Source organism: Heterocephalus glaber, unplaced genomic scaffold (genome assembly GCF_053883595.1).
Source record: "Heterocephalus glaber isolate CG9 unplaced genomic scaffold, H.glaber_assembly_v1.0 deba00000613, whole genome shotgun sequence".
NCBI lineage: Eukaryota > Metazoa > Chordata > Mammalia > Rodentia > Bathyergidae > Heterocephalus > Heterocephalus glaber.
This window is the reverse complement of record NW_028258152.1, coordinates 2,077,160-2,091,810: the sequence shown is the minus strand read 5'-3', so window position 1 is coordinate 2,091,810 and position 14,651 is coordinate 2,077,160. Positions and strand designations below refer to the sequence as shown.

The window sequence follows — 14,651 nt, the reverse complement described above, 5'->3', positions numbered from 1 at the left end:
AGAAAGTTTTGGTGCAACCAGTCTTCCTAGTGTTGAAAGAATTTAAACACTAGAAAATATGGAATGTGAGTATACTAAGCAATATACAAACGTGACTATGATGAAAGGAAACCACATCAACTCTACTAGGGCAGTAATAAAGGGTAAGTTACTCCAGTGACTAATCAGAGGAGTTCTTAAATTAATCTTAAGTGCCTAATTTACAATCAATGCAGTTTAGAAAACGAGTATATTCCACAGTTGAGAAATGAAAACATAAATGAAAAAAGGAAGAAAGGTCTTATTTAATAAGCAGTAGAAAATGCAAATGCATACTTATACAAAGTAAGCACTGGACTTCCTTAATGATTACACTATAAAATGAGCTTCCTTAGTTTTTAATAGCAACTTTATTGAGATATAAAAGATTTAGCAGTTGGAAGTGTACACTTCAGTGGTTCCCAGCACTCTTATCACCCAAAGAGACCCTGTATTTATTTGCAGTCACTCACAATCCTCCCATCCCTCACTGCCTGGCAACCACTAAACTACTTTCTGTCTCGGCGGATTTGCCTGTTCTGGACAATTCATATCAACAAAATACACAGAATGAATATGGGCGCTCGATTCTTTCACGTAGCATAATGCTATCAAGGTTCATTTAGGGTGGAGCACGTAAGAGCACTTCATTCTTTTTTATGGCTGAATGATTCCTTCTTTTTTGTGACAATTAAGTGAAGCACTTCAAGTAGTGTGTTTACATAAGTTACCTGAAACATTTTCAGCCATTCTTGGAGGCCTGTGGGAGGCTGGACAGATGTAATCCGGCGTCGTTGTTGCCCTTGGCCATTGGCAGCTCTCAGGTCCCCAAAAGTTGTTGGTGTTGCTGAACATGGTACAAGCCCAGTGGTACTACCAAAAAAAAAAAAGGAAGAGTAGAAGCAAAGACAGATATTAAGAATTATAAATTCTGATTTAATATAATAAGAATGATGAGAATGATGATGTGGCATATTTCAAACCTCAATTCATTTATTCTTTTATTCGCTTATTCCCAGAGAGGAAGGGTACATAAAACCTACTTTGCTATTCTTAGAGTAAGCTTCCTCCCTCCTACGTAACCACCTGTTATTATCTCAGCAATGCTAAGTCCAATCAAATGACAGAATCTCTATGGCAAAACTGCAAGTCACTGATACATATAAATAATATTAAAATAATTCCTAGGGTTTAGGGTGTAGCTCTGTGGTAAATCATGTGCTCAAAACACATGAAGCAATGAATACAATCTCTATCAAAAAATAAAATATTTCCTCAGAACATGCAGGCCTCACTTCTAGGGTCTTCAATGACATAATTAAATAAAAACTTAAATTTTCTTTATAAAAAGGGATGTGAAATAAATGATTTTTAAAAACTCATCTAAAAATAGTACACTGAAATGTTTTGGATATCACTAGTCACTAATTCCTTAAATCTGCCTTAAAGAAAAATTATTTATACCTATTACTCTCCAATATTTTATTGTTATTTATAAGTCTTAGTCTTGAGTATCTGACAGGAATCAGTCTTGATTAAAAACGTAGTTATTCAAAACAGGTATCAAGAACTTACAGGCAAAATTAAATGAGATCATGTAAACATTTTCTTGATGAGAAAGTTATTCAAAATAGGTATCAAGAACTTATAGTCAAAATTAAGTAAAATGCGATCATCTAAACATTCTTATCCAATAATTTAAACTTTGAGAAAATTAAACATTAAAAAAATCTGAGCTTAAAATTCTGCAACCAGTAAAATGAGGGATTAAGACTATATGATCTAGAGTTCTAAAATTATCTAATACTCCTCAAAATAACTATTAGCAGAAATAGTTATAATTATGTTATTAATGTATTAAAACTTTACTTTCTAATTTCTGTATCCAATTAAAATATTTAAATAAGGTAAATACTGAGCATCTTTAGAGACACTACAAAAAAAGATGTAGTTCACGTTACATTTGCAAAATAACCCTCAATCTATTGACTTATAATAATAAATTGGTTTAAATTCCAAGAATACATACAACTGTATCATAAGAGTATCATGCTCTGATAAATGTACTAATGAAGCAACCTCTCCAAATTTTTCTATCCAGTGTATCGCAATTTTTTGTTTAAAAATGTAACTCAATCAGTACATTCTATAGAAAAATCTTCATACCTGTTCCCTTCCTATCTTTTAACATTTATACATTTGAGAAAATCTCTACCATTTGACAATTAAATTTATCCTTTTTTTCTTTATTTCAAAGGTAAGTTCAATTTTCTCTTTCTTGAAAAATAAAATGGGATGTGTGCTTATAACTTAAAATTTTCTAGGAAAAAATACAAAATCAGTTTCATGCTATTAGATGGTAAACTGTTAAAAACAATCACAAAAATATTAAATATATATATTAGTAACTGACAAAACCTTCAGAAAGACATGGAAATAAATATGCCTTTGAGTCTTAATTTTGCTTTAGTAAGATTATATGTTAAAATGCAGCTCCCTTCTCAGTATAAGAGAACAACTAAAGACAAATTTTACCAAAATATATTTTGAGATAAAAATTCAACAATTTTCATAAGCTGCCTTAAAAACAACTCAACAGTTTAATAACTTTGTCCTGGTATTAGCTATATTAATAAAGACCAAAATGATGTTCTGATTGGAATCTATACATTTAATAAATACATTAGCAGCTAATTTAACATGGAACTCAACTTTCTCATCCAAGAATACTTTATCAAGGCTAGAAGGAAAAAGCAAAATGAAGTGAATAGTTTTACTTGTCTCTCTATCCCTCCACACCCTCTGGTGGAAGTGCCAAAACAGTAAAATTATCAAGAGAGAAAGAAGGCGACAGTTAACATGAGAAATATCACACAGAAAAGCAGTTCCTGACTAGCTGAAAGATAGCTTTAGTTTTCTCTTTTGGTATCAGCTCTCTAGTTTTTTGCACAGAAAATTGTCTATTTTTAAAATTTTATAAATGCATTTGAAAGAAATATCACAGTGGAATGAAATAAAATGAACTATTTCTCTTTTTAAAAAGAGATGAATCGGTAACAATGTTCAATTTTTAAAATTCTGATGTCTGAGAAATGTTAATCTACATCTTATAGAATAGAAGTAATTCTAAACCAAAATACTTGGAGGAAAAAAAACTATCATAAACAAAACTCCTTAGGAGTTCTACTGTTAACTTTCAATCAGTTAGTGGAGGTGACAATTATACAAAAAACAAAAAATAAAAAAGACCCAAAGAGCTCTTAAGATACTTTTTGTCATTTAAATTTTAAAATAGAGCATTTCAAGTGATGTGCGAAGCCATTTTTAATTGGCTAGTCTACAGATATTGTGCCTAAGTTAGCCTAATTAGTGTGTGAGTGGGAAAAGTTTCATACTGATGCAAAATCCACAAATGATGGACTAAAGCAGGAAACAAGACTACAATTGTATTTAGTTGTTATGGAAACTATTCTACTGGTGTAGAAATATATGTGTTAAAAGCGTTAAAATCTAGGAAGCCAATAAAAGATTTCTAACACATTAATTTCATGAAATACGATTGAGTTAGTAATTGTGAGGTTTATTTCACTGCTAATAAATTTATCTTCAATTTTGCATATAATATCCATCCTGGAAGAGCTGTTGTTATAGTAACAAGACATATTTGCTCATATATTCATATTTTATGGTTTACTTTATGGAATTCCTTAAAAATCGTGATTTTAAAATTATATTCACAAGAGAACTTTTGCTTGTGTCTTTAATACAATAGTACAAAACACAAACTACAGTGGTGGTCCTCCTTCCTATTTAAAATGATGTACTTTTCAATTTTTGGTAATCTGAAAATATGTTAAACAATATACTGTACAATTTGTATCCTATGAGAACAAACTGAAAGCAATGCTTCCAGAATTATCAAATCTAAAATCATGAGAGCCATGACAGAATCGATTATTACACTGAATATTACCTTGTATATTCTGAGACCTTGCATGGTTTCTTTCCCAAAGAAAAGGAGCGGACCTCAGAACCATGGTCCAACTTTCTTTTCATCTATAAGGTAAAGCAAATAAGATATGTTTAAATAAAAAAACACCTGTTCAACTATTAAATCCTGAGTTAGCATTGTAGTATTTTTTTTAATTCTTGAATTTTCATGTGCCTATAATGGTAATCAATCTAGAAAAGAATTGTTTCATAGTTTCTTCTATTTATTTTACTTTGTTTTAACCAATTGAAAAGGTAAATTTATCCTCTAAAATATTTTGTTCATATAGTGTATAGTGATGGAAAAATCAACATTAACTACATATGTTCCATGAGAGTAATATACCTTTTTATGTTTTCCATTTTAATAGCCAGCATAAGGAAAGAAAATCTCGTGTTAATTTATACAGAAAAAACCATAATTAACATGCCTTCTCACAAATCTTCATTTTTCTTCAAAAATACATTTTAAGAAAGGTAAAAAACAAAATATGAGAAATAAGAATGGAAGTAACTAACTGAATTCTGAATACCAGTATCAATCACTATAAAAGAGTAAAGAGGGCAATGTAAATAAAATAATCTTGGACATCGATTATAGTTAACCACAAAGTAGTTAATAAAGGCAATACAGATAGTAAAAAGTAATCCACAGTGAGAGAGAGATCTGGGAACAGCATGATAAAGCTGAAGGAAAAAAGTCATCAATTGCTATGTACACATATAGCACTGTTCTACTGACAGACACTCCGGACAAAATATTCTAACTTGAAACAACAGAAAACATTTTAAGAGAATGAATTATGCCTCTTTATAAGATATAGCAAACATTTCCATTTGTAGGTATTTTATTATGCCATGTTATACTATAAATGTATTCAGAAAAGCAATTTTGTCAATACCAATATTGAAAGATTTATTTTTATATTTCATTATCAACTAACTGATATAATTTTACTATATTTAAAACTAGAAAATAAGAATTGACAAGACTCAGCTTTTTCTATTTCAACAATATTTTTCAGATTTGCATCCAGAAATTAATTACTGTATTGCTGCAAGTTATGGGGGGGGCAAGTAATAAATAGCTATCCTCAATTTTCTAGTAAGGTGAAAACCCTGATTTTACAGCAGCCTATTTTCCTACCCATTGCTTCACATGGGAACACCATAACACAGCATGATACGACCTAAAGTATTAAAGAGATCTGACAAGAGACTCAAAATCTTTTTGAGCCACATTAAAAACTTGGTTTTTACCATTATGAAGAAAGTCTTCTACCTAACACAGGATGCTCTTACATTAGGGGAGAGAGGTGAGGGTACAACAAGCTCATCCACAATTTATACCTCAGTTCATAAAACAGCTACTGGAAAAAAATGGAATCAGTCTGATTTCTTTCCTTCAGAAGTTTCTGTTCTGTACTAATCATTACATTATTTCAAAGTGATCCCTCTCAAAAACCATTAATTTCATTCTCTACATAATTTTATTAAAAGCCAAACATAAAAGTATTATAAAAGCTGTAATATATAGGTAGCCACGTGATTCCACGTGTATAATTTATAACATACAGATCTGCAAATGAATCCCATCATGAAAGTCAGTCAGCAGAGATGATCTTACAATCAAGTTTTAGGATAACTTTGGTGGATTATTTTTATAATTATTATGAGAAACTTCGATATTCATTCCGATTAAGTTGGTAATCAGAACTTCCCAAGATATCTTCTAAATACATTGCTGCAAATGCCATTTGTCATTAAAAGAAAACTTTATTTCCATCTTAGAAATTCCTTCAATGAATAAATATGCCCAAAATATACATTATGAAAAACACTGAGGACTTTATTTTTAATTATTTTATAAAATAAAGCATCTTCTGAAGTCTTTTAAATATTGTACCGTTTACTAAAGATACTGACTTTAGAACCAATAATGAATCCTGCAATTTTTTTGAGGGGCACAGAAAGTAAACATAATTTCTTTAAATATAAATCCCCAAATTCTAGTGACTCTGTACTTTAAGAGCCAACTAATGAAAAAAAGAAAAACAAATGTAAGGCATAGAAAAAATGAAGGCAAAATGCTTCACTGAGAGCCAACTAAGGATAGAGTATTTCCAGTTCAGCATTTAACGGAGCCACATTTCTAAAGTCTGAACATATTTTTAGTGAAAAATTCTGATTAAAATATACATTTTATTTTCAATTTAAAGCTTTCCCCAGCTCACGTTGTCTCTCCATTATTTGCTTACATTCATGAAATAAAACAGAATACCAGACATCCAGCCACCCACCAAAATTAGAGGATACTGCAGCCATCTCTGATGATACCGATTTTCCTTCCCAGGCAGGCACACACACAATCACACAGCACAGGAAGAAAACAGATTACTTACTTTGTAAAAAATCATTTTTAATGTGCCGTAGAAACCCATATTTTCTGTATTTTTCCCCTTCAGTGATTCTGTGCCCCCGTGTGTCCGGCTGCTTGGCAGTCTCTGACAATATAAACCTTTTTCAGGTAGGTATGTCACAGATTCTAATGTGGACATGCTCAGGCACGTCAGAAAAGGAAGATTAGGGAGCAGAACCGGCAACAAAACTCCACAGCAAAGGCAAATGCAGCTCAGTAGCAAACCGCTTCTTGGGACACACATGCATACATGCAGCTTGACTGAGAAGAACTCGAGGGAATAATGAGAGAGAACCGGGAAGATTATTGGAGGAGACTCTGCCCTGTCAAAGCCTTGACTGAACAGATTCCTCCCTCAGCAGCAGAGGGATCAGATTACATCTTCCCTTGAACACAGAATGGTGCAGTCCAGGATTCGGCAATGCAGACTGCACATCAATTATATGGTGATCCGCTCCAGGGCACCCCCCCCCCCCGTAAGCACACAGCGCACTGAACAGAGGGAGACGTGGGCAGCGGGGACCGCCCCCACACGGCAGCCCCTCTCCCCCTTCCAAACTTTCAGGAGATTATTTTTGTATTCTGTGAAACCGGCATTTTTGTGCAGTTTTAAATAGCAAGCAGCATTTCCACGAATAAGTCCTTCCGGAAACATTCTGAAAATGAAATACATTTTCCTGCAGCCCCCGCCCCAAACAGAAAGTGTCACCCCACCGGAGTCTTGGCACAGGCCCATAAGATTTTTCAAGTAGCTTGGGTGGTATAACACGGGCAATCCCAATGGGGAGAGATTATATATTCTTTGGGGAAACTGACAAAAAAGTGAACCAGTCTGGAGCATACAGCATTTGCAGACTCTACGTAATATATAGTTCAAACTGCATGCCTCATACTAAGATTTGATGAAAATACTCCCTATTCCATTTTATTCTTTAAAAATATAGTTTTCAGAAAAATTACCACAAACTTCATTAATTCTTAGTTATCACAGGACTATCCTTTTACCACCTAAATGTAAAAAGTTGGTCTGAAAGGCGCTCTCCTCTAAAGGGAACAAAAGCGAGTTTCACCCTTGTTTGTTAATTTAATCCTGAGTGGAGAGGAGACTCTGGACTTGGACTTCCAAAGTTACTCTGACAAGGTATATTACTTATCCTGACAAAGGCATTTTATATAACAGCAAAGGTAACAGAGTTTGCCTGATGGCAACATTTTTCTTAGGATAAGTATTTACAAATCTAGATATTACATCTTCAACTTGCTTTGAAGGCAATTATAAGATTCCTTGGACTACTACAAAGGTCCATTATTAAAGGTCAAGTTAATTAACTCCTACCCTCCCTATTAATGTTCTTTATTACAAGTAAACTGTGAGGCTGTAGTTATTTAAGGTATTTAAAAGTTTCCTTAGAAAAAGAAATACTGTGTGGACTTTCCACATCTTAAAACTCTTTGCTATGGTGGCGTATAGCTTTCTTTAGTAAAATGATTTCAAATACTGCATAAAGTAGTATCACACTTTAAAACATGTTTACCTTTATAACTAAGACATTAAGCTATTGTACCTTTTACTTTAAAATATAAATGAAAATAAGATAATGTAAAACTTCATGAAGATGTACATCCTGGATCTTCTCCTGGAAATCATACTCTATCTTTTTAAAACCCTATTAACTCTTAAATTCTTTCCTCAGAAACAATATATATTGTACTCAGCAAAAGTGAGCTTTGCTAAATAATCAGTTAGCTCACTTTAAAGCTAACTTCTTTTTAAACTGAAATCTCTTCGTTTCACTGAAAAAAATCGTCAAGTACAATGTAAAACCCTTTATGAGACATTCTGGAATATCCATGGTTTAGGAAAAAACTAAAGAAAAAAAGGATGCCTTTTCTCCCTGGGTTACCTGAAGAAAACAACTGTAATAAAACATCTGAAATTTCCTCTAGAATTTATCAGTGGCAACTAGCTTGACAGAAGACCAGTGGTACACTAGTGATTTAATAGTATATACTTTGGCTTCAACAGAAATCATGTCCTATCTACTCAGAACACAGAGCAACTTCAATGAAGCCTCAAAACTTAGGGTGTTTAAAGAAAAAATATTTCTTGGTTTTGTATATTCAAAGGAATGTTCCTGTGGTTATCTTACTTACGGCTATAGAGTTACCCAAAAACCTGTTCCCCACAAATGTTTACACACAGGCGTGTATTTTCAGGGTTTACTTTTAAACAGGTAAGCTATTTACATGTGTCAAAAATCAAAATCATGTACAAAAAACAGACTGAGAAAGTCTTTGTACTATCACATTATCCTCTGTCTACCATGGTCTCCACTTGGGAATGATTTTTATTAACCTGTTGGTTTCTTAAGTGGGAAATGCTTATAATTTCTATTAGTAAAGACCTTATTTTTCCAAGTATTTCAACAATTCTCCCTCATATCTTGTTTACTATATTAATTTAACTGTAAATTAAGAATTTACCAAGCAAAGCTAGTCAAGCTAGCCTCTAATTGGATTTCAAAGTAATAGAGTAAAAATAAAAATAATTATTTTCAGCACTGAGATACTATCAATGAAAATTGCAATCTATTGTATTACTGCCATTAGAATATATAAATGAACACTGTAAAAGAAATGATTCTCACAGTCCTGTTTCTGGCAGTCTTCACTAAAAATACAGATATTTAAACTTTATTCAGATTTTAATAATATGATATAAAAAGTCTTTTGTGTGTTTGTATCTAAATCCCTCTCTCTTACCCTCATGGTAAACAGAAACATTTTAACCTTAGGTCAGTCTATAATATACGTTAAGTAACTTTATTTAAAAAATAAGTGTTTTATACCCTATGCCACAATGTTAAGTAGCAGTAAGTTCATTGTAAATGTTTACTAGTCACCCATTATAGCTAATACTTATTTTGTCACCCAAATTTTTAAATTTGTTTCTCAGTTGATTAAATACATTTCATTACAATCAATAAAATTTCCATAAAATTGCAGCTAGGCAATACTTTTTCTCATACTATAAAAGATGACTTCTTGTGTTGACCAACATGTAAGCATTACTGAAAATGCATTAGCAAGGGAAATGACCACCAATGAGATCCTGGAACAATTTATCTGCCAACTCAGACCCAGTGTTCATCTCATCACAACTGCACTGAACTAGGTGTACAAAACTGGGTGACAGCAGTAACTTGAGAGGAAAAATTGTACAAAGATATGATGATGCTCTCTGCTCCAGTGTAAGCCTCTGGGACAACAAGAGTAAAATGATTAACTCATGAGCTGCTAGTACAACAAAAATGGCTTTTTCTGAGCAAATGGCTGGCAAGTTTGGGTTATGGGTAGAAAGAAAAACTAATTACATATAAATAGTGAGAAAAATATAAAGTCTTCCATGAATCATGCAATTTCAGGGAAGTATGTATACACAGTATCAAAACAAAGAATTAAGTCTTTCGCTTACCTTGACTCTCAGACATTATTTTAATCTTGCATATATAAAAATCTTTTACTGCACTGATCATAGCTCGGTGTCATTTTTTTTTTTGGTACTCGGGATCGAACTCGGGACCTTGTGCTTGTGAGGCAGGCGGCAGAACCACTGAACTAAATCCCAGGCCCCGGTGTCATTATTTTTATACATCTTCCTTTCCTATTATCGATTTCTGAAGGTTCACATCCTACTCAACTTTAATTGCAGGGCAGCCAGAAAAAAAGATGTAACCAATAGTTTTTAATAACTAGCCATACAAGACAATAATACCAACCACAGTATTATTTAGTAAGTATAATATATGTTAATAAGTACATATATTCAAGCATAGATATATACTGTACTTAGTTTTCATATTATAATTAGTTGATACTATGAATACTGTTGGGTCTTTTCATTACCTTGCTGGCATTTAAAAATACATTTCCATTTTATAATAATAGATTTTATAATAATAATATTTGTTTATATTTCTATGTCAGAGATTTAATCATTATCAGGACAACACTCCTTACTCTGGAAAAGAACAGGAAGCCATCTACCACAGTTAGCTGTCTTGCCCCAAGCACAGAATTTAGATTAGAGTCAGTTCAAAATTTCAACATCAAAGAAAGGAATGTCGAGCATGTTGAGGCTGAGGCAAACTTTATGAAACTTAACTAACTCACTGTCATTAACTTCCTGGGATGTGAGTGCTTATTAAAAGGCCCATAACTAAAACTAGCAAGTTAATAATCCTGCTCTAGAATAGTTTTCATCAATTAAAATAATATGTTTCTAGTATCCACAGTTTCACCAATGCAAGTAAGTGAAAGCATTGATTAATAAGGTATTTCCTACATTCATTCATTCATTCACTCATTAAGAATTTAGCTAGCTTCTACTATGTGGTTTATCTAGAAAACACTTAATCCTTATATCTCATGCTTCAAACTCAACTATCAGCAAGCATCCTGTATTTATATCCAAAAGTTTAAATTTCTCATAGTAACATTTTCAATACTCAGGAGTGGATTAAATTAACACAGGGAAGAATGAAATCAATTTTCCTCCAGTGTAAGGCCTAGAACCCAATTCACCCTTGGACTTTCTTTACCAAGACCGTATTTACTTGGACTATATGTGATGCTCATATTTAAGTATTTATTTAGGTCCTGTCTTCGTCACTTTCTTCACTGCTAAGATAAAATACCTGACACCCACAACTTAAGGGAGAAGCTTATCTTTGCTCACGTTACAGCCCACAGTCAGCTGGCTTCCAGGTAGAATGCCACAGCAGAGGGGCATGGTGGAGGAGATCTGCTTATGGCATGCCAGACAGAAAGCAGAAAGTAAAGAGAAGGGCAAGGGAGGGAGACAAACCCTTCCAGACTATGCCCTCAGACACCTGCCTCTTCCAACCAGACCCACTTCCTAAAAGTGAGTCAGCTATAAGCCCCATAACCCAATCACCTTCTAAAAACCCTGCCTATAAGTACATGAGGCTCTTAGGGGACATTTAGGTATAAGCCATAACAGGCCCACAAAACATGCTTAACTGCATGTGGGAAATCTGAGGCAAATGGCAACAGGGAAAAGGTGACAAAGTGAGAAAAAAAAATTTAAAACCAACCAATTAAAAAATAATCACTTGTTATATCCCAATCTCTGCAAAATGCTACTGACAACAAAAACATGACAATACTCTTCCTCCCTCAAGATAATAAAAGCCCACCCAGCAAGACAAGGTATTAATAGACAACAATATTGGACTACATCAATTGTCAAACTGGGTGGCATAAGTCAGAATATGGAGAAATTATTTCAGAAGTCTGTAAGATTTCATAAAAGATATACTCTGACTTTAAAAGATAACATTTGGTAGGTGTTGAAGAGAAGAGAAAGTTACCATCTATGAACTTAGCATATAAGTGGAAATGCTACCATTATTACAGAATTAATCACACCTGTAAGACTTCTAGTACCAGTAGTCACTAATCTTATAAGGTTTGTTATGGGATAAATGTGTTGCTCTATCAACTCCAATTTGTAATACCAGAGTTAACATGTTGAACTTATTAGTAATGGTTTCTTTCAAAGTGCATCCTGACATTACTCATCTTTCCAGTTTAGAGCTCAACATGTCTTTCTATACAAAAAGCAATTTACTGAATGGGTATAAAGACTGCTGACTTTTTACGTTAGGTTCAAATACTGAATAATAAGACATACTTCTGTTTTGATAGACAAACCAGAAGGCATACATACATATAAAGCAAACTAAATACTTGGATATAGTGGGGTGGGGAATGGTGCAGGGAGATTTCTGAAACATTCATTAAAATCTTATAATCCCAGAAAAACTTGAAAAGACAGTGAAAACTATAACTCAGGGAAGTAGGCAGAGACATAATCCATTCTGACCAACTTGTGGCCAAAAGGACTTCTGCTATTCAAAAAGATAAGACGTACCTTGAAAATTCTCCACACTTGCCTATTCTCCATCCCCAGACAAAAAGGATCCTAAGAAACAGACTTCACTATATAGCATTTTGAAGTTATAGAAAATGCTCATCACATACAGAACTTGGGGAGTCTACTGAAAACCTGGAGGTATGTGGGATTCAATAATGGTCCCTTGGGGGAAGGCTGCATAAATACATGAAAATGTTAACAGTGATCATCTAAGTGGTTTCATAAGAGATCTCCTCTCTCTTCTCTTACCAGCCAACAAACACGGCTAATATTTGGAGCCCTACTATGTGCTAACAACTGTCCTAGATACTGGGCATTAGGTGATGAAGACATGAGGTCTCCCCTCTGAAACTGTTTACACTCTGGGGGAGAAGAAAAGACATAATAAAGAAGGTAACAAATGAGCCAAACAGTTTCACCACTGCTATGTTCAAACAGAGAACTAAAACAGGGTACTGCGATGGAAGTCAATAATTAGGGTAATAGAGAAGTGGGGCTCATTTTGAATGGCATCACTCAGGAGACAACTTTTAAGCCAAAAAGATAGGATTGAGCCCAGGATGAGCAAGAATGCAGCACAGGTTGCTAGGGTGAAGTGACTGGTAAAAGATAAAGTCAGAGAGGTACATATAGGTCAGATCATGTAGGGTCTTGCAGACCATGGTCAAGAGTTTGGAAGTGCACCGTGAAGTCCTTACAAGAGTTCTAAACAGGGATAATTTAACATAACATAATTCTGTATAATCTTTGTCTGTATTTTAATGTACTTAGAAATTTACTTATTTCCTTTGATTTTATTGTGGTACTGGAAACTGGAACTCAGGGCCTGGACACTGAGCTACATCCTCAATCCATTTTTGCATTTTTTATTTTGAGACAGGCTCTCACTAAGTTGCCCAGGCTGGGCTCAAACTTGGACTCGTCCCACCTCCCGAGCTGCTAGGATTACAGGCATGCACCACTGCGATCTGTCCATATTTTTTATATTCTCAAAAATGCATGTAAAATTGAAGGTCACTCACAAAGTAATTTTCACCGACTGAAATGAGAGGTACAGACAAAAAAATACATAATAGTATCTGAGCTCTTTTCAACTCAGTAATTCATATAGCAATTACTCTTTCATTTCTCTCACTTGCTACTTCAAAACTACCTCTCAGACTCAGCCCCTATCCTCAAGATCTAAACTTAGAAGAGAAAGAGAACTGGACAGGAAGTAACCCTTATTTATTGTGTACCTCGTGTTAAGCCCCATTCTAAGCTCTTTATAGCTAGTAACTCAATTCTATGAGAAGCGTCTACCATATCATATGTCTATCTACTTGCTCTTCTTCTTTCTTAGCTCTGATTTTCTTTTTTCCACACGGTAATTTACTCTTTGAGAAAGAAGACAGGGCCCAGACCTCTACACTGTTAGTGCATCTGCCCTCCTTATTTTAGCCAATGTCTGCTACAACGAAAGGTGTGGAAGGTGTGGTCATCCTCAGTTATTGGAGCAAAAAGGACACCCATAAGCTGTTTCTCTGTGACCTTACAAGAGTCTAAAACAATCACAGAACCTCAAAGTTGGAAAAGCCTTCCAACAAAGTTTAAGCCTATCCTTAGGTACAACCTCACCAGCTGGTTAGTCATCCAAATTTTCTTAACCTTAAATATATTTATTATTCTCCACTCTGTGATCTTGTATTAGTTAACTTATTGACTTGATAAATTTGTTCAATTGCCAATATGGCTGGCAGATAGATACATAAAGTTCAGATTCAAACTTGCTGAACTTTTAAAAATATAGGCATCTCTCAAGAATCTTACTAATTTTCCAGGAGAATTCAAAATGACAAAGGATATTTTTAATCTTTTAAAACTTTATAAATCAATGTCTACAGACTCAAATTTATTTCACTATGCAAAAATATTTATTGAATACTTATTCTGTAATGATGCTAGTAAGAAACAACACATACCACATTCTTGCTATAAAAAATGTACATCATGGTGCTCTTTAACCAAACTCATCTTAGTGTAGTTTACTTCCTCTTTAAGTATTCGAGTGTTTGATGTAGCTGTCAAGTAAGTAGCAAAGAACACAGTAATCAGGACCCACTACGTTTAAAAAGGATGATTCTAAATATTTATTTTGGAATCAGATTTTAAAGTAATTATTTGATACAAAATGAAATAAATAACATTCTTTGCTGTGAAAACAAGATCAAGAATTATATGACTAACAGCCCATGTTACAAGATCCCCCACCTTTTCAGGAGATTG

The 14,651-nt window shown here is 33.8% G+C and overlaps 1 protein-coding gene across 7 annotated transcripts in view; it reads right to left on the bottom strand.

Moving 5' to 3' along the window:
* Fbxw7 (F-box and WD repeat domain containing 7) overlaps positions 1-14,651 on the bottom strand; it is a 194,586-nt gene that overhangs the window by 36,743 nt on the left and 143,192 nt on the right. For 6 of the 7 annotated variants that reach the window (XM_021247862.2, XM_087205782.1, XM_087205781.1 and 3 more), the window contains 2 exons: positions 3,992-4,074; positions 750-891 (listed from right to left, as the gene is read on the bottom strand). In XM_021247862.2, the coding sequence (XP_021103521.1) occupies positions 750-891; positions 3,992-4,074 (225 nt within the window). Of the gene's footprint in view, positions 1-749; positions 892-3,991; positions 4,075-6,410; positions 6,881-14,651 lie in introns of those variants that run through there. The other variant, XM_004869188.4, reaches the window with a different exon arrangement.